Below are 19,287 nucleotides of genomic sequence, written 5' to 3'. Positions count from 1 at the left end.
TCATCTTAGGAATGTACCTTTCATCCATCTGATATTATTCAGTATTGCTTTTTTCTGATTATGTTTCAAATTAGTGCTCTGTACTTCAGCTGAGCTGTTGTCTCTTAAACAACTGTTTCAGATCTGTATCAAAATTGAAATTATCATGTGTTAATAATCTATACAGAAAATAGTAATTGGTATCTGCTACCTCTATCCTTTTTCATATCAATTCAGGTTTCACTGATGTGGTTACATTGATAAAGTTTTTGTGTAGTCTTCTTGGCAAGAACAATTCTAAATGAGTGCATAAAGAAAGAGATCTGTGTCAAGATTGTCTAACGATATGAATACTGTTTGAGTCTAGCAATTTCTTGAGAACATTTTCTGACCTTAGTCTTTTTATATAAAATAGGCAATGTGTTTGGTTTTTGGAATGTTCCTTTGTGTCCCACATTTCAAAACACATATTGAGGCAAGGAAATGTTCCTTTATTAATTAAGTTATAAATACACATGGGTTTCATATCACATATATAAAACATATTTATATACATTTGTATCAACTATATACTATAGCAATTTCAAATTTACATTTTTAGACATCATGCAAAAAACGTATTTTTTGAAAGGAAGAACTGCTTTAGCAAGGCACCGTGATTACGTGCAGAATTGCGAGTTTGGTTAGTCATAAGCCTCTGAATGCATATTACTCACAATGTCTTGGATTTCTCCGTTTACAAAAAAAATTAGGTAAGATACCCGAAGGACACAAGCGCAAGGCAAATTTCCGAAATTTATAATATTCTTTTCATTCACCGTTTCTTCACTATGTGAGGATGCATTGATCGACTAACATATGCATAATCAATTATGAAATACTTTAAGTCTTAACAGACATCACCCTGTGAAACTTTTAGCGCTTCACTAACATCTGCACGTTAGTATCTTAAGGTGATTTTTCTCTAGCTTAAAAAAAGCTGTACAAATTTACATTCTTATTTACACGATAAATTAGAATGGGGCAGTAATGAAATACCCACTTCAGTCTATATCTGTGGACTCACATATCCCTCTATCCTATTGTAGATGTATCTGAGGATGTATAATAATAGAATGTCAACATATGATGGTGTGAACTGATGATCGCCCAAATCTGCTATTTTCCAGTTTTTAAGAACTAGTATTATTGTTCAGTAAGCAAATGGGACTATGAACGTCTTCTGCAATCAGTCATCTTTACGGGTATAATTACTTATTGTAAGTGTATGCACAAATAGTTAAAATGTTTCTAGGCATTTCAAAGAAACTGCAGTCACTACATTTTTGTAGGATGTCAGTTGTTTCTGTAATTTGCACTGCTCAGAATACTGGGATAGGCAGTACATTTGTAGTGACAACGTTTGACGAAAGGCGAAAGTGGGGCTTGATCGAGGTGAGAATGGAGATGGAGAGAGAGAGGGGAGAGAGAGAGAAAGAGAGAGAGAGAGAGAGAGAGAGAGAGAGAGACCACATTGGCAGTAGGTGGACGGGCGCGAGGTTGGAGCATGTCGTTGCAGTGGCGGGTGCCCCGGCCTACTCGTCTGGGAAGAGCAGGTTGAAAGGTATCCGCGCCAGCACTTTGTTCGCCTCGTTCCTCATCACTTTGTCCCAGCCCTCATTGGCAAACGGCAGCAGTTCGGTGTACAGCACTGGCCAAAATTCGTTGGCAAATGCCAGTGCCGCTTTGTCTGAAACAGAATGGCTTTGCGTCAGTAAAACTCTCTTGGTTTCTGTCAAATAATTCATCCATCTGTTTACTTGTTTACTTATTCAATTTTTATTTTGGGGCGCTCTTGAATGAGGAACCATGTATATTTTCGAAGCTTAATCTCTAAATTCTTTAATCAAATTACATTTGTGTGTCACTCCTTGAACAGTTGATGTTAAGAAATAATTACTGTAGTGTGGTAATAATTATAAGAGAAGGAAGAAAAACAATTTAAAAAAATACAGATCACAAGCAAATATATTCCCCCCCATGAACCATGGACCTTGCCGTTGGTGGGGAGACTTGCGTGCCTCAGCGATACAGATAGCCGTACCGTAGGTACGACCACAACGGAGGGGTATCTGTTGAGAGGCCAGACAAACGTGTGGTTCCTGAAGAGGGGCAGCAGCCCTTTCAGTAGTTGCAGGGGCAACAGTCTGGATGATTGACTGATCTGGCCTTGTAACAATAACCAAAACGGCCTTGCCGTGTCGGTACTGCGAACGGCTGAAAGCAAGGGGAAACTACGGCCGTAATTTTTGCCGATGGCATGCAGCTTTACTGTATGATTAAATCATGATGGCGTCCTCTTGGGTAAAATATTCCGGAGGTAAAATAGTCCCCCATTCGAATCTCCGGGCAGGGACTACTCAGGAGGACGTCGTTTTCAGGAGAAAGAAAACTGGGGTTCTACTGATTGGAGCATGGAATGTCAGATCCCTTAATCGGGCAGGTAGGTTAGAAAATTTAAAAAGGGGAATGGATAGGTTAAAGTTAGATATAGTGGGAATTAGTGAAGTTCGGTGACAGGAGGAACAAGACTTCTGGTCAGGTGGCTACAGGGTTATAAACACAAAATCAAATAGGGGTAATGCAGGAGTAGGTTTAATAATGAATAGGAAAAGAGGAACGCGGGTAAGCTACTACAAACAGCATAGTGAACGCATTATTGTGGCCAAGATAGACACGAAGCCCACACCTACTACAGTAGTACAAGTTTATATGCCAACTAGCTCAGCAGATGATGAAGAAACTGAAGAAATGTATGATGAAATAAAAGAAATTATTCAGATAGTGAAGGGAGACGAAAATTTGATAGTCATGGGTGACTGGAATTCGAGTGTAGGAAAAGGGAGAGAAGGAAACGTAGTCAGTGAATATGGATTGGGGCTAAGAAATGAAAGAGGAAACCGCCTGGTAGAATTTTGCACAGAGCACAACTTAATCGTAGCTAACACTTGGTTTAAGAATCATGAAAGAAGGTTGTATACATGGAAGAACCCTGGAGATACTAAAAGGTATCAGATAGATTATATAATGGTAAGACAGAGATTTAGGAACCAGGTTTTAAATTGTAAGACATTTCCAGGGGCAGATGTGGACTCTGACCACAATCTACTGGTTATGACCTGTAGATTAAAACTGAAGAAACTGCAAAAAGGTGGGAATTTAAGGAGATGGGACCTGGTTAAACAGACTAAACCAGAGGTTGTACAGAGTTTCACAGGCAGCACAAGGGAACAATTGACAGGAATGGGGGAAATAAATACAGTAGAAGAAAAATGGGTAGCTTTGAGGGATGAAGCTGTGAAGGCAGCAGAGGATCAAGTAGGTAAAAATACGACGGCTAGTAGAAATCCTTGGGTAACAGAAGAAATATTGAATTTAATTGATGAAAGGAGAAAATATAAAAATGCAGTAAATGAAGCAGGCAAAAAGGAATACAAACGTCTCAAAAATGAGATCGACAGGAAGTGCAAAACGGCTAAGCAGGGATGGCTAGAGGACAAATGTAAGAATGTAGAGGTTTATCTCACTAGGGGTAAGATAGATACTGCCTACAGGAAAATTAAAGAGACCTTTGGAGATAAGAGAACCACTTGTATGAATATCAAGAGCTCAGATGGAAACCCAGTTCTAAGCAAAGAAGGGAAAGCAGAAAGGTGGAAGGATATTATAGATGGTCTATACAAGGGCGATGTACTTGAGGACAATATTATGGAAATGGAAGAGGATGTAGATGAAGATGAAATGGGAGATATGATACTGCGTGAAGAGTTTGACAGAGCACTGAAAGACCTGAGTCGAAACAAGGCCCCCGGAGTAGACAACATTCCATTGGAACTGCTGACAGCCTTGGGAGAGCCAGTCCTGACAAAACTCTACCATCTGGTGAGCAAGATGTATGAAACAGGCGAAATACCCTCAGACTTCAAGAAGAATCTAATAATTCCAATCCCAAAGAAAGCAGGTGTTGACAGATGTGAAAATTACCGAACAATCAGTTTAATAAGCCACAGTTGCAAAATACTAACACGAATCTTTACAGACGAATGGAAAAACTAGTAGAAGCCGACCTCGGGGAAGATCAGTTTGGATTCCGTAGAAATACTGGAACACGTGAGGCAATACTGACCTTACAACTTATCTTAGGATAAGGATTAAGGAAAGGCAAATCTTCGTTTCTGGCATTTGTAGACTTAGAGAAAGCTTTAGACAATGTTGACTGGAATACTCTCTTTCAAATTCTAAAGGTGGCAGGGGTAAAATACAGGGAGCGAAAGGCTATTTACAATTTGTACACAAACCAGATGGCAGTTATAAGAGTCGAGGGACATGAAAGGGAAGCAGTGGTTTGGAAGGGAGTAAGACAGGGTTTTAGCCTCTCCCCGATGTTATTCAATTTGTATATTGAGCAAGCAGTGAAGGAAACAAAAGAAAAATTTGGAGTAGGTATTAAAATCCATAGAGAAGAAATAAAAACTTTGAGGTTCGCCGATGACATTGTAATTCTGTCAGAGACAGCAAAGGACTTGGAAGAGCAGTTGAATGGACTGGGTAGTGTCTTGAAAGGAGGATATAAGATGAACATCAGCAAAAGCAAAACGAGGATAATGGAATGTAGTCGAATTAAATCGGGTGATGCTGAGGCAATTAGATTAGGAAATGAGACACGTAAAGTAGTAAAGGAGTTTTGCTATTTGGGGAGCAAAATAACTGATGATGGTCGAAGTAGAGAGGATATAAAATGTAGATTGGCAATGGCAAGGAAAGCGTTTATGAAGAAGAGAAATTTGTTAACATCGAGTATAGATTTAAGTGTCAGGAAGTCATTTCTGAAAGTATTTGTATGGAGTGTAGCCATGTATGGAAGTGAAACATGGATGATAAATAGTTCGGACAAGAAGAGAATAGAAGCTTTCGAAATGTGGTGCTACAGAATAATGCTGAAGATTAGATGGGTAGATCACATAACTAATGAGGAAGTATTGAATAGGATTGGGGTGAAGAGAAGTTTGTGGCACAACGTGACCAGAAGAAGGGATCGGTTGGTAGGACATGTTCTGAGGCATCAAGGGATCACCAATTTAGTATTGGAGGGTAGCGTGGAGGGTAAAAATCGTAGAGGGAGACCAAGAGATGAATACACTAAGCAGATTCAGAAGGATGTAGGTTGCAGTAGGTACTGGGAGATGAAGAAGCTTGCACAGGATAGAGTAGCATGGAGAGCTGCATCAAACCAGTCTCAGGACTGAAGACTACAACAACAACAACAACAAGCAAATATATTAATTTTTGTCAACTGCAGTAATCAGAGGATATTGGGTTGAATAGACAGTGACAGTGCCTGTAAGCGATAAGAAAGAGAAAGGACAGTGTTTCAGTAGATGATTGCTTGGGTGAGGTGAAGGTGAACGAGGTTACTCATAGTGAACTAACCCGTTGACAACTTTACTGGAAAGTTTGCTGTTGTATACGAGAGATACCATTAGCTGTCTTCTAAAACTACATTTTATTTTAGTTTCTATGGGATTCTGAGAAGGGTTATCTTTGAAAAAATAAGTTACTGAAAGGTGATCCCTGGGAACAAGAATTCAGTTTTAGATCAAAGAAAAATAAGAAGGGCTGTATTAGCTGAGCAGAATACAAGCCAAATGAAAGTAACACAATCTCTATGATTCAATGTGAAAGATTTGTGAGCTAATGGCACTATAGTCCTGGGTTGAAGAAATGTGTGAAAGCTCTGTGATATGTACTTCCTACTGACACATCTGTTTGTGGATTTGTTTGCCCCATAAATGGGTTTTTGTATATTCCCCTGCTTATGCAGAATGTAAAAAAAAACTATATTACATACATGGACAGCTAAAAACAGCTGTGTATGTGAATAACTAAAAACTGCATAATTCATCCTTTGATGTCAAATTATACAAAATAGAAAAATAGTTATTTCAAGTATGGAAATAAGCATTTACTACTTACTAACAAACTGCAGCATTGAAACTGTAATGAGTTACAAACTTTTTCAATTTGATTATACTAATATGGGTTCCATTCAATCTTTTACTACATATAAGTAATGTTTCTTGAGTGTTTTTCTCAGACTGTCTCTAAATCCATCCTAGTTTACACATAGATTGTGAAATAACTTACTGTACATGAATACATCTACGTGTCTGACACTACCATGGGGTTTATGCAAATGTTTTTCCACTGTAAAAATATTATTTGAGTAGTGAGTTTGGTGTTGGTTCACTTCGATGAATGAAACTGACATTTTCAAGGATATACATACATGGTACTGGTAAGACATTTGGTTCATGTAATAGGTTGTTGATATTAGAGGGTAATGAATATTCCTCCATTTTTTCATACATACTTTTCTGCATGAGGAATATATATCTGTAATTCACACCCCAGAAACGGATACCTTATGACATGAGTGACTACACCAATGAAATCACATTGTTTTGAGCATTTATTATTACAGACTTGGTTCAGGAAACAAACTGTGGCGAAAGCTACTTCATCTGATTGAAAGTCTTTATTTGTGTGTAAGGTATTGTAACGTGTCATCTGTCCATATACTTATTTTTTTTTTTTTTTACTTTTCTTAGTTGATGACGGTACTGTCAATGACTATACAATCAATTTGACGTGGTTACTGTCGCAAAGAAGTAAAATTTATGCATGCAACCTTTGCTTTGTTCAGTAACACTTTCTTGATATTAAGGAAACTTATTGCCCTGTGGCTGGTGTTATCAATCATTTTTCTTAGTTCTTCTAGCAAGTAATTAGAGAGGACATTTGTGTCACCACCAAAGATTATAAGAAACGCATTGTTAATGTAGCTTGGAGGTGATTAATAAAAACTATAGAGGTAAGTGGACTGAGTATTGATCCCTGTGACATTTGTTTGCTGGACTGTACAGTTTCCCCATTTTGTGGTGTAATTACTACTCTTTGTTTTCAGTCATTGTATGTGACCCTTATCCCAAAACTGAGCATTTTAGTAGTAGTAGTAAATCATGGCCTATGAGATAAAATGCCTTGGTGAGATCCAGCACTAAGTGGAGTACATATTTCATTCAACAATGAGTGTAAGGCACCATAACAGACGTTCCTCTGCTGTTGCCAAACTGTTGTTGACTGACTAGGCAGTTAAAAAAATTAAAACCTGATCATATATTGTTTTTTCAATGGTCTTTGAGAGATTTGGTGAGACAGATGTATACCTACAATTATTTTTATCAATTTTAAACAATGGAACAATTTTTGCTGCTTGGGACCATTAAGATGTAGCCTGATTGAACAGTTAATTATGCACACAATGGAGAAGATATAACAGGACACATTTGTTTCAACACATTGTCAGATACAACATCAAAGTGAGTATTGTGTGAATTTTATGTGTGTTTTATAATTTTCCAGATTTTACTAGAGGGAGGAACACTGATTTTACCATCCCTGCTACTTCCAAGCATTGTGACACTGCAGCTCTGTTGACTAAGACAATTTGTCACCAATGTTAGTTAAATGAAGGTTTAAAACCTGTGATATAGGCTTAGGATTGGCTATTTCAGCTTCTAAATGATTAATAAATATTAATGACTCATTCTTGGATTTTAATCCCACAGTATTATTTATAGTTCTCCACGTGGCTTTCGTTGTGTTATTTCAGTTTGTTACAAATTCTTGGTTATATATTTTCTTGGACTAATAATTAGAAGTTTAATTAGCTGCTGAAGTACCCAACATATTCAGAATGACAGAGTGTGGTTTAAAGGAGACTGAATTAAAGGTTTTCAGTCTAATTGAATGCAAAACTGTAGCATATTATTGCAAAACTGATGATAAAAGTGGGGGAGTAGCAAGATATGTAGACAGCAAAGTAGGGGACTGAACTCCACAAAAGATCTCAAATTGCGCAGATTTTTACTTTGGAGCAGCAGTAGTACAAATGAAGTTCACAGAGGTAAAATATCTTTTAATAGGAATATATTGATCATCTATCTCAAGTTTTGAAAGATTTTTATTAGAAGTTGGTGTGCTCCTACATAAAGTCATGAAGAAATACATTTATTTCTGTAGTAATAGTAGGTTACTCAAATATAGCTTTGCTGAAAGACAGTGGCTACACAAGGAGTTTTCATAGTATTATGAGGACATTCAATCTCCAGTTTCATGTAAAAACTCCAATAAGATATACAGAAATATCAAGTACATTAAAGTCCATATTCTCTCAAATACACCTAGAGATTCAGGTTGTGAATACCATTATTACAGACCATTTTGGACACACAACTGAACTGAAAAAGGACATAAACAGTGAGTACAACATAGTGACTAAATTTAGACAAATTAAACTTTTTGCCAAAATCTGAATAGTGGAATGATGTATACACAGAAAACAGCAAAAACACCACATAGATGTAGCTTGTTCTAAAATATACAGAAATGCTTGGATTAAACCAAACAAAAAATGGTACATCAGTGATAATAACTAGCAAGATAAAAGGCAAGACAGTCATGTGGCTTACAGATGCAAGAAGAAAGCATAAACTAGGATAATAAGAGAAGCAATGGGTAGTCACGAAGAGCTCAAAATGGAGAATTCTTCTAGCTTCTCTAAAATAGCTTGGAAATTAAATAAATGAGAACAGAAAAGATTCACATGTCTTAAAAAGTACAAATATAAAACTGAAAAGAGATTGGGACGAAGTTAAAGGCTCACAACAACTGTGTAATGTTTTCAATCACCATTATATTGCTATAGTGGAGACACTTCTGATACAAAACATAACAGAAGTAAAGAGATGGAAAGTCACAAAAGGGTGGCTGAGAGTTTATACCTACACCTTACTGATGAACTGGAAGTTTCAAATTAACTGGAGTTCTAAAAAATAAAAATCCGGAGGGTCTGGATGGCACATAAGCAAAAATTGTTGAAATACAATGCTAGCTATTTTGCAAAGCCTCTGACATTCCTGATAAATTTAGTAATGAAGGAAGAAGTGTTCAACAAATGATTAAAAATGAGCAAGGTGGTGCCATTAGTAAATGGATGGAAAAAGAAGGTCCACGAAACTATAGACACTGTGCTAGTTTCCTTGCAAAGGCTCTTACATTCCTGATAAATTCAATAATGAAGGTAGAAGTGTTCCCAAAATGTTTAAAAAGGAGCAGGTAGTGCAACTATTTAAAGCTGGGGTAGAAAGAGGTCCAGGAAACTATAGTCCCATAACAATCACAACTGTTCACTCTCAGTAAAAGAAGTGACTAAAGATAGAATTATAAACTTCATAGGAAAACAAAATATCCTAAATGGAGCACAACATGGGTTTAGAAAGGAGAGATCCACTAAAACTGCAGTGGCGAACTTCATAACACACATCACTGAGGCCCTGGATCATCAGAAGAAAGTATTTACTGTGTACCTAGACCTCTGAAAAGCTTTTCTTTGTGTCTGTCATAACATTTTCTAGAGATACTGGACTGCTCTGGCACAAGAGGAAAAGCTGTGAATGTTATAAAATCATTCATTGAAAACAGACAAATGTGCTGAAATAAAACACAAATCCACATATACAGAGAAAAATCTCCACTCTCATACTCTGCAGGTAAAATATTAAGTAGTCTTGTCTGTAAATGATATGTCCACTGCAGTAAATGAAAAGGCATACCGATGACACAACATTACTTCTATGTAGTGACATAACAAAGAATTTGGAAAAGCGAGCTTGAGAGAGCAGGCAAATGGAGACGGTTATTTTAAATAAAATGATTTACCAATCATCAGGAAGCAAACAATGTGTAGAAAATTAGAAAAAAGCAGAACTAATAGCTCAGAGGGCTGTATACTTAGTATTGGGGATGTAGACTTAAACAAAGTGGACAGTAACAGGTTTTTGGAAATAGAAACGCATAAATTTCTGATATGGGAAAAACACATTGATAAGACATTTTCAAAAATAAGTACAAATATATTGTTAATAAAAAAATGTGCTATCCAGTGCACACAAAAACCTTGCTACAAGTGTACTACAGATTTATCTTCTCACACATATTGTATAGTATACCACTATGGGGTGGAGCAGCAGGTATGTACATTTAGAGAATTTTAAAATTTCAAAAGAAAGCCATCAGATGCATGGCAAAATAAACACCATGGGAATCCTGCAAAAACACATACAAAGAATTTAAAATAATAACATATATGCAGCAAAAGGTAGAAAATGACTGATATTGTCTCTGCAAACTCAGGAAGCTAATTTTATAACAAACTGCCACTTAGCATGGAGAGTACAAAGGAACTGAGCACCCTCAAAGGAAAACTGAAGGAACATCTCATCTCTGGACATTGGTATAAGGTGAAGCAGTACTTGCAGGCAGGTCAATAAGAGAAATGTAAATATAGGTGGAAATGGTGTAAATCAGTTCCTTTTTCATGTGGAAACAAAGTTACTGAAAGTTCAGAGTTGAAAATACAGAAAACATATAGAGCAAGCATATGTTGTGCAAATGTCATTTAAATGAGTTTTGTCTACACATAAATACCTAAATTTTCTGCAGTACAGATAAAAATAAATTACCTAAAACACTAATTTCAGTTTATATAAATGTATTTTGCTATTTTCAGCCATATAGCAAAAACAACAACTAAACTTTTCCTTTTGTATCCCATAGTGTTATGTAAATTAATGCATCGTACTAGCTTATACTGTCACTGAAAGTTACTATATTATCTGTTAACATTATATAAAAATTATTATTGTGTATAAGTGACAAATTTATAAGGAATTTGTTCTGTATAAAATGGGCAACATGACATGTACAATATCATTATGAAATATGATCAATTGACAAAAATGAACTATAACTATGATTTTGCTAAGTATTTTCTACTACTGCTGTAATTAGCATCAAATGATTTTTATGATGTATTTTTATTCTGAATATATACTAGCCTCTTATTTTTGCAGTATGTGCGTATAACTGGGGTTATCAAGTGGCTGTAGCTTTTATGTTTTTATTTTATTTTAGGGCATTGATTTTGATGTGAAGGCCACATCATAATAGTTCTGTAGTGCTCTAATGGGAACATCCGCCTTTTACAGCCAACATAACTAGTGGAGTAAACACATTGCCAGTCTACTGTCGAAAGTAAATTCATCAGCTTAGTTACTTTGTTGATTTTCAGTCTTCTTTAAATCAGATTACTTACAAATTTTGATCAGACCAAATACTCCATTTCTGCCTTGTGAGGCACTGTCTAGGTATGTAAGAAAATTTAGAATGGTTTATATATTAAAATTTTCTACCAGTCAATGTATACAGTGAATGTCTACATTGCTTATATAACCTACACTGCATCCCTTTCCTTACTGAGTCAAGTTCTGATATGTAGTGAGACTGATTTCTTTCTTTTCACAAACTGCTTAAATGTTATGTGGATGTGGTAAATAGCTCAGCTTCATCATAGTCATTCTCAAGGTTATACTAATAACATTATCAAAAGAAGTGTATGCCAGAAGAGTTTCTATTTTACACATGTAATACTTCTGCACTGAATAAACTCTAGTAGTGTAAGGTATTTAATTTGTGCCACCAGGTCCTTATGTGTTCATAACTTTAATACTACTCTGTCAAGTAGTCAACTTGTAGTGCAATAATGCTTAAAATTACCAGCATGAAAACTCTGCTTTCAATTAAAATTATTGCTTGAAATTTTTACTGGGCATTCCATTGACAAAAGGGATATTCAGAATCTGTGACCACTTATAGCAGGAATTGTGGACCAAAGAAAAAAGTAAATGTTCGATATATAATATGCACTTTGATATGAGATTTTCACAGAATGACTAATGATAACAGCATGTAGCTATAGGAAAGTCTACTTGAGACACATAAACTTTATAAATGTGTATTGTGGTCTTTTGTTAACCATTTTGACATTTTAGCACTGGATTGGATTTACTGTGATATTTTAGTCCTTCAGTTCAATGACTAGATGGTCAGAACAAGGCCACAATATCAGAAATAAATGGTTCAGCAATTTAGAATATGCAGTGTTAACAATCTTAATATGAGAAGTTAAGAGATAATCAGGAAGCAGACATGAACAGGCTGAAGTTAGTTGATCACTGTGTTACTACCCAAGTAGAGAAACATGGTGGAAGAGAAATATGTAAATAGATCCCATTGCACTGCATATATTCATCACCTGCAGTGGTTGCTAGAAAATGTTAATACAGAAACCATGTTATGAAAGTACATATTCTATTAAAAGATAACATAACATTAGCATAATGAGTTTGGTAGCAGTGAAAGAGAAATAAATAGGTTGCATAAAGGATCAAAGAGGAGATGTAAATGAAAGTGAGTAACCAAATTAAGGGTGAAGATTATAAAAGAAAAGAGAATTGTTATTAATGTGTATGTAACACCAAAAATACACTGCTGTGAGCATTATAGTGAAATAACTTGTCCGCTCAGATCTGTGCCACAAAACATCTCTATCAAGCTCAGTACAGATGAACACCATCAGCTCTAAAGCACAACATTACAAAATTTAGGATATATATGAAAAGACTGAATATCTGACATGGTACATAAAAGATTCAAAATTTAATAGTCATGGGAGAGTTTAATATGACAGTTTGTGAAGTAAATGAACTATGAGTATATTACATGTTACAGCATGGTAATGGATGAAGAGACAGGCTTCTTAAAAATCTGCATTTTCTTTGAAATACAAATTTCCTCTTCTTCTAATAGCGAAAGGACAGAAATTATACTAGGAAATCATTACGTTATAGTGAATGGCAGCTAATGTAATGGGTGATCGTCAGACAATACTTTGAAGATAAAAACCTAGGACTGTAAAATGCAGAGAATAAGGCAGCTCTGCAGTTTGATAGTTACACTTATAATCTGGTAATTACATAATGTACAAAGCAACAGAAACAAAAATTTGTAATGATCAATTTGCTTTAGCCAAAATTAAATTCAGCACAGAGCTTATTCTTGCATTTAATTTGCATAAAATATATTTTCATTGAACATAGATGTAGATACATACTTGAAATTTATTTATGTCCCTTGCCAGATCTTCATAGGTTAGGCAAAACAGCAAGTACCAATTTCAAAAAAATAATTAAAAGTACATAATGACAGTATCATGTACCTCTGATTGTCTGAGGCTGACAATCTTTACTGTCTATATGCAGTGAATGCAACCAACAAAACGCCATTGGCAGATTTCTATGTTTAAAACAGATAAGAACATATTCATAATGAGGAAACATAATGGCTGATGAAGAAAGTACTTCAGCTAGGCAAAATGAACCAACTGTAATAACTTGGTTACAGTAGGGAGAGTTGGTATAGGTTTGAGAGATGGATATATGTTGTACCGTGATCACATATGAAGATCAGGCTGAAGACATACAAAATACAATTGCAAAGAAAAAGAAAGATTTAGGCTTGAGATGGGGAGCTGCTACCATCTAACTTAGCAAGATTTGTAACAACTGCTCTCAAGTAAAGCAGTAGTTGCTACTGTGAATGCATCATGATCATTAAGATACTCTTATGAATGCAAGGGTTCAAAGATTATTCAGTCCATGGAAAAATGTATAAAGCAGGATGCATAATTTGATAACATCAGAAAATTTATGTTCATACATGCACAGAACACATAACAAGATAAATGTGAGATAAATCACACATTAGCCAAGAATCTCAAGTATTTAAAATTTTAATGAGAGTAACAGGGGAAATAATAACATTAATATCAACCAAACAATATCAAATGCAGTTATTTTTAATAGAATGATCGTTTGTTTTTAAATGAAATAAATAATTTTGTAATAATAATAAAAACAGATGTAATAAGTAAGGGACAGGAAACCATTAATGCCTGGACATAGTTCCTGCTAAAGCTATTTTGTTACATGTTAACACTCATATATGAGTCATCACAGCTTATGTGTATGTTAAATAAGTACACACAATTTCAGTATATGGAAGATAAGTTAAGTAAGTTTTATGAATAGGTTTCCTCTACTAACAGTTTTAATTTTTAACACTGACAATGTGGAATAAAATTGAAACAAAAATCATAAATTTAAATAATGACTAGTCACAAATTACTTTTCACTTAACTGCTTAATCAAACAGTCTATCGCTAATTTATAGCCATGCACATCCTAAAAAGCCTGTTATATTAAATCCCAATTTCTATTGGAATTCTAGTCAAGATAAGCGTTGTAGAAACAACTATCAACTGATAATATCAGAATTACACCTAATCACAGTATACAGTAGTACATAAATCTGATCCATACTAGAAACTGGTAAATAGTCAAAGAATTTCAGCCCCATTTATTAAAAGCCTTGATATATTTTTACACAAAAGTTTCAAGATGCTAACAGTCACTGGAAACACTATAGAAAATAAACACTCAGTAACACAGTTTAGTGAAAGGTAAATTTCTTACAGCATGAGGATAGGGGAAACTGATGAATGGACAGAGAAGATCAAAATTTGAATTAATTAAAAAGAATTTTCCATAGCATAGTGTCAACTATCACCAAAAGAAATTAATGGGTCATTTATTATTATACAATATTTGATATAACGATGCTGATCTTCAGTCACAGAAACAGCACTGCATTCTAGCATCTAATAAAAGCATGCTCACCAGTCCCCATCTTTTAAAAAAATTGAAATTTTTTTTGCTGATGCTGTTTACTTGTGCTTCAACTTTAGTAAACACCAAATGAGTTGGTCTCATAAAATATTTTATTACATCTGTTCTAGCTTTAACGAAAAGTTACTAGAGTGCAGACAAAGTGTCCATTGAAGCTTCCTAGTGAACTAAACTGTGTAGCTGGACCGAGACTTGAACTGAGCAGCTTTGCCTTTTGCATGGAAGTGGTAACCAACTGAGCTACTCAAGCATGACTCACAATCCATCCTCACAGTTTCACTTCCGACAGTACCTCATCTCCTACATTCCAAACTTTACAGACGTTCTGCAAAATTTCCTGGTCTATTACTTATGGAAGAAAGGATTTTGCAAAGATATGGCTTAGCCATAGCCTGTGGCATATTTCTAGAATGAGGTTTTCAATCTGCAATGTAGTGTGGACCGATTTGAGTCTTGGTCCAGTAAACAATTTTAATCTGCCAGAAAGTTTCATATCAATACACACTTAGCTGCAGAGTGACAATTCATACTACAACTATCTAAAATATACATTGCCTTATCATTGTGTGTCTTAGAGTCTGTCCAATGAAATTAAAGATTTAATACCAAAATTACATCTGGTTACCACATCGTTAATATCACTTTAGAAGATGGAATTTTATTTATTTATTTAGTGCCGCAAATGCAGCAAAATGTTTGAAGTATGATGTATTACTATGCCTCATCTTAATATGTTATTCCAATGCCAGATATTTGATTGCACTGTAGTTTGATTTACAATGCCTGACTTACCTGTTACGTTTGTAAAATTGTGTCAGTTGTAAATGTTATATTTCTATTTGAGTATGTTTATATTTATTTTTAACATGGAAAAAGGTTTTCTTGGTGTGTAGTGTCCTATCATACTCTAATAAAAATATTTTCCAACATTCATGTCTCACATTATTTATACTCATACTATTGAACACTTAATGTAAATGAGCATCTACTGGGAACTGTGCTATAGAATATGGCACACTCAATGCTAACAATGTAGAATCTCCATACTGTCTAAATCCTTGCATCCAATTGTCAGTGACAATCCTGAATGTACAGACACTCCTTTAGAAGGATTTTCCCAATTCGGTCCTAAATGTGCTGTTAAATACTGATCCTATTTTTTTTTAATTATCTTATTTTGACAACTAGGAGACATTCTAATAGTAGGAAAGATAAGATTGAAGTGACACAGGTGAGTTGAGGCAGAAAGCAGTCATGTGAACTCAAAACTTAGGCTGAGCAGCTCACATCTAACGAAAAACGCCAGAACTCTTAACATTTGCATGTTACAAATTGTTCTAATTCAAATTTGGATTTAGAGTATTTTGAAAAGCCTAACTGGTGTAAATACTATCAAGCTGTGGCTTTTATAGGTATGTGAAAACAACTGAATAGCGAAATATTTGACTTTTGCGCAAGCATTATATCCATTCAATCTATTATAGGCCAACAGTGAGTATGAATATGAAAACTGGACCAGAATTTTCCCTTTCTCATTGAAGTGAGATCATTAACTGCCATCTTTTTCTTATTCACTGGGAATATCAGCTTTTTGCGTAGAAAAAATAGGAAATAATATGAGAAAATTACACCACTGTCACACTGAATGTTCGATTATAAAGGATAGTCATATTTACAAACTAATTTGCTATTCGAATGTAAAATGACTCGGTCGATATTATTACAATTTATGGTGCAAATGGCCCATGGAACATGAGACTAACTAATTAGCTAAGGGGAATTTTTACTTGTGAGAAGTTTTTCACCTCTAAAAATTATAGTATAAGGACATGTAACCTTCAGAATAAAGACTGTACATTTGAACTTGCATACTTCTATTATAATTCATTATAATTTAACGAATACCGTACTGTTTGTTAGATGCAGGATTTGAAAGTTGCTTATCTCAATGTTATGTTTTGAAATTATTCTTGCTTCTGTGTATTGTAGATTTTATGCATATTGCAAGAATGTTCCATACCAAATGATATATTGGTGAAGGTATCATAGTCTTGGCCCACTGAGAAAAAGCAGCCTGCCAAGAGGTAATCTGGTGTGAATCAATAGTAACCCAGCATAACCATGTAGTCTCGGAATTGTGAGCAATCTGAATAACACAAAGTGCTCTAGTCTGTTCCCGCCTGTGTTGCTAGATGATCTTCCACGAGCAGCTCGGGTTGTTACTTCCACGTTCTTGCTATGCATGACTGATGAAGTGGCTTTCTTCTAAGTTGGTTTCTGACGTTCATTCTCATACAAGAAGTTACAAAAGTTTGGTAATATCGTGGATAGCGCTTTGCCAGCTTGGTGTGATATATGCTGCAGCGTTTTCAGGTCTTTAAGGTGTCTTTACTTGTGTGCAAAGTTAACGTGTCGCTGTACAGAATCAAGTTTTCATTGATCCTTCCGAATAACAGGCATCTTTAATACATAACGCTCTCATTTATTTAAATTATTCCGAGATTTTATATTGAGTAAATCGAAGGGGGATCACTGCTGTCAGCAGCAGCGCGACTTTAAGCGGAATTAGCGGCGACGAACAAGAATGTGTACCGGATTGGGATTCGAACCTGCTTACTAGGGAGGTGCGGTAACCACTGCGGCAGCCGGGACACAGCGTTATCTCAACTGCATGGACTATCTCGGTACGCCTCAGGGCCGATCCACACTCCCCCCGAGTGCCACCTATCCACAGTCCCTATCCATTATACTCCCTTTCGCTACGCAGATTCCTACAGGAGGTCGGGCGTCTCTTGTGCATTCGCATTGAAGAAAGTTAATCCATTGCCCAGCCAAGCTTATCAATTATATGAATGCATAGGTGTCTGTTCCTTCGTAAGGACAGGCACCATGCAGATCCCGCAGCTGTGAACATTATATGTAAATAGAAGGGTGATCACTGGGCATTCATATAATTTTCTAATGTGTCTAGAATTCTTCTTTGTTCAATTATATTTTATATGGTGGCTTTATACACTCCTGGAAATGGAAAAAAGAACACATTGACATCGGTGTGTCAGACCCACCATACTTGCCCCGGACACTGCGAGAGGGCTGTACAAGCAATGATCACACGCACGGCACAGCGGACACACCAGGAACCGCGGTGTTGGCCGTCGAATGGCGCTAGCTGCGCAGCATTTGTGCACCGCCGCCGTCAGTGTCAGCCAGTTTGCCGTGGCATACGGAGCTCTATCGCAGTCTTTAACACTGGTAGCATGCCGCGACAGCGTGGACGTGAACCGTATGTGCAGTTGACCGACTTTGAGCGAGGGCGTATAGTGGGCATGCGGGAGGCCGGGTGGACGTACCGCCGAATTGCTCAACACGTGGGGCGTGAGGTCTCCACAGTACATCGATGTTGTCGCCAGTGGTCGGCGGAAGGTGCACGTGCCCGTCGACCTGGGACCGGACCGCAGCGACGCACGGATGCACGCCAAGACCGTAGGATCCTACGCAGTGCCGTAGGGGACCGCACCGCCACTTCCCAGCAAATTAGGGACACTGTTGCTCCTGGGGTATCGGCGAGGACCATTCGCAACCGTCTCCATGAAGCTGGGCTACGGTCCCGCACACCGTTAGGCCGTCTTCCGCTCACGCCCCAACATCGTGCAGCCCGCCTCCAGTGGTGTCGCGACAGGCGTGAATGGAGGGACGAATGGAGACGTGTCGTCTTCAGCGACGAGAGTCGCTTCTGCCTTGGTGCCAATGATGGTCGTATGCGTGTTTGGCGCCGTGCAGGTGAGCGCCACAATCAGGACTGCATACGACAGAGGAACACTGGGCCAACACCCGGCATCATGGTGTGGGGAGCGATCTCCTACACTGGCCGTACACCACTGGTGATCGTCGAGGAGACACTGAATAGTGCACGGTACATCCAAACCGTCATCGAACCCATCGTTCTACCATTCCTAGACCGGCAAGGGAACATGCTGTTCCAACAGGACAATGCACGTCCGCATGTATCCCGTGCCACCCAACGTGCTCTAGAAGGTGTAAGTCAACTACCCTGGCCAGCAAGATCTCCGGATCTGTCCCACATTGAGCATGTTTGGGACTGGATGAAGCGTCGTCTCACGCGGTCTGCACGTCCAGCACGAACGCTGGTCCAACTGAGGCGCCAGGTGGAAATGGCATGGCAAGCCGTTCCACAGGACTACATCCAGCATCTCTACGATCGTCTCCATGGGAGAATAGCAGCCTGCATTGCTGCGAACGGTGGATATTGCATGCTCTGTTGCCTGTGTCTATGTGCCTGTGGTTCTGTCAGTGTGATCATGTGATGTATCTGACCCCAGGAATGTGTCAATAAAGTTTCCCCTTCCTGGGACAATGAATTCACGGTGTTCTTATTTCAATTTCCAGGAGTGTATTCCACGTGGAGCACATACAGACACCTGTGCTCCCTTCTCTACCCACTATTATGGTCTTGATTACACAATGAACTGATTGTTCTATGATTTTTTTATATTCCCGTGTCACTGATGAATTTCATTTTAAACATACAACTATTTACGTAGTA

The 19,287-nt window shown here is 37.1% G+C and overlaps 1 protein-coding gene across 1 annotated transcript in view; it reads right to left on the bottom strand.

Annotated features, from left to right (window-relative positions):
* Positions 1–449: 449 nt before the first annotated feature.
* Positions 450–19,287, bottom strand: part of LOC124777462 (protein takeout-like) — an 85,291-nt gene continuing 66,453 nt past the window's right edge. Inside the window, exon 6 of the mRNA XM_047252885.1 lies at positions 450–1,708. Within this exon, the coding sequence (XP_047108841.1) occupies positions 1,554–1,708 (155 nt within the window). The 3' untranslated portion in view covers positions 450–1,553. The remainder of the gene's footprint in view (positions 1,709–19,287) is intronic.

Source organism: Schistocerca piceifrons, chromosome 2 (genome assembly GCF_021461385.2).
Source record: "Schistocerca piceifrons isolate TAMUIC-IGC-003096 chromosome 2, iqSchPice1.1, whole genome shotgun sequence".
NCBI lineage: Eukaryota > Metazoa > Arthropoda > Insecta > Orthoptera > Acrididae > Schistocerca > Schistocerca piceifrons.
The sequence above is the reverse complement of the archived record's forward strand: the minus strand, read 5'-3'. Positions and strand labels throughout refer to the sequence as shown.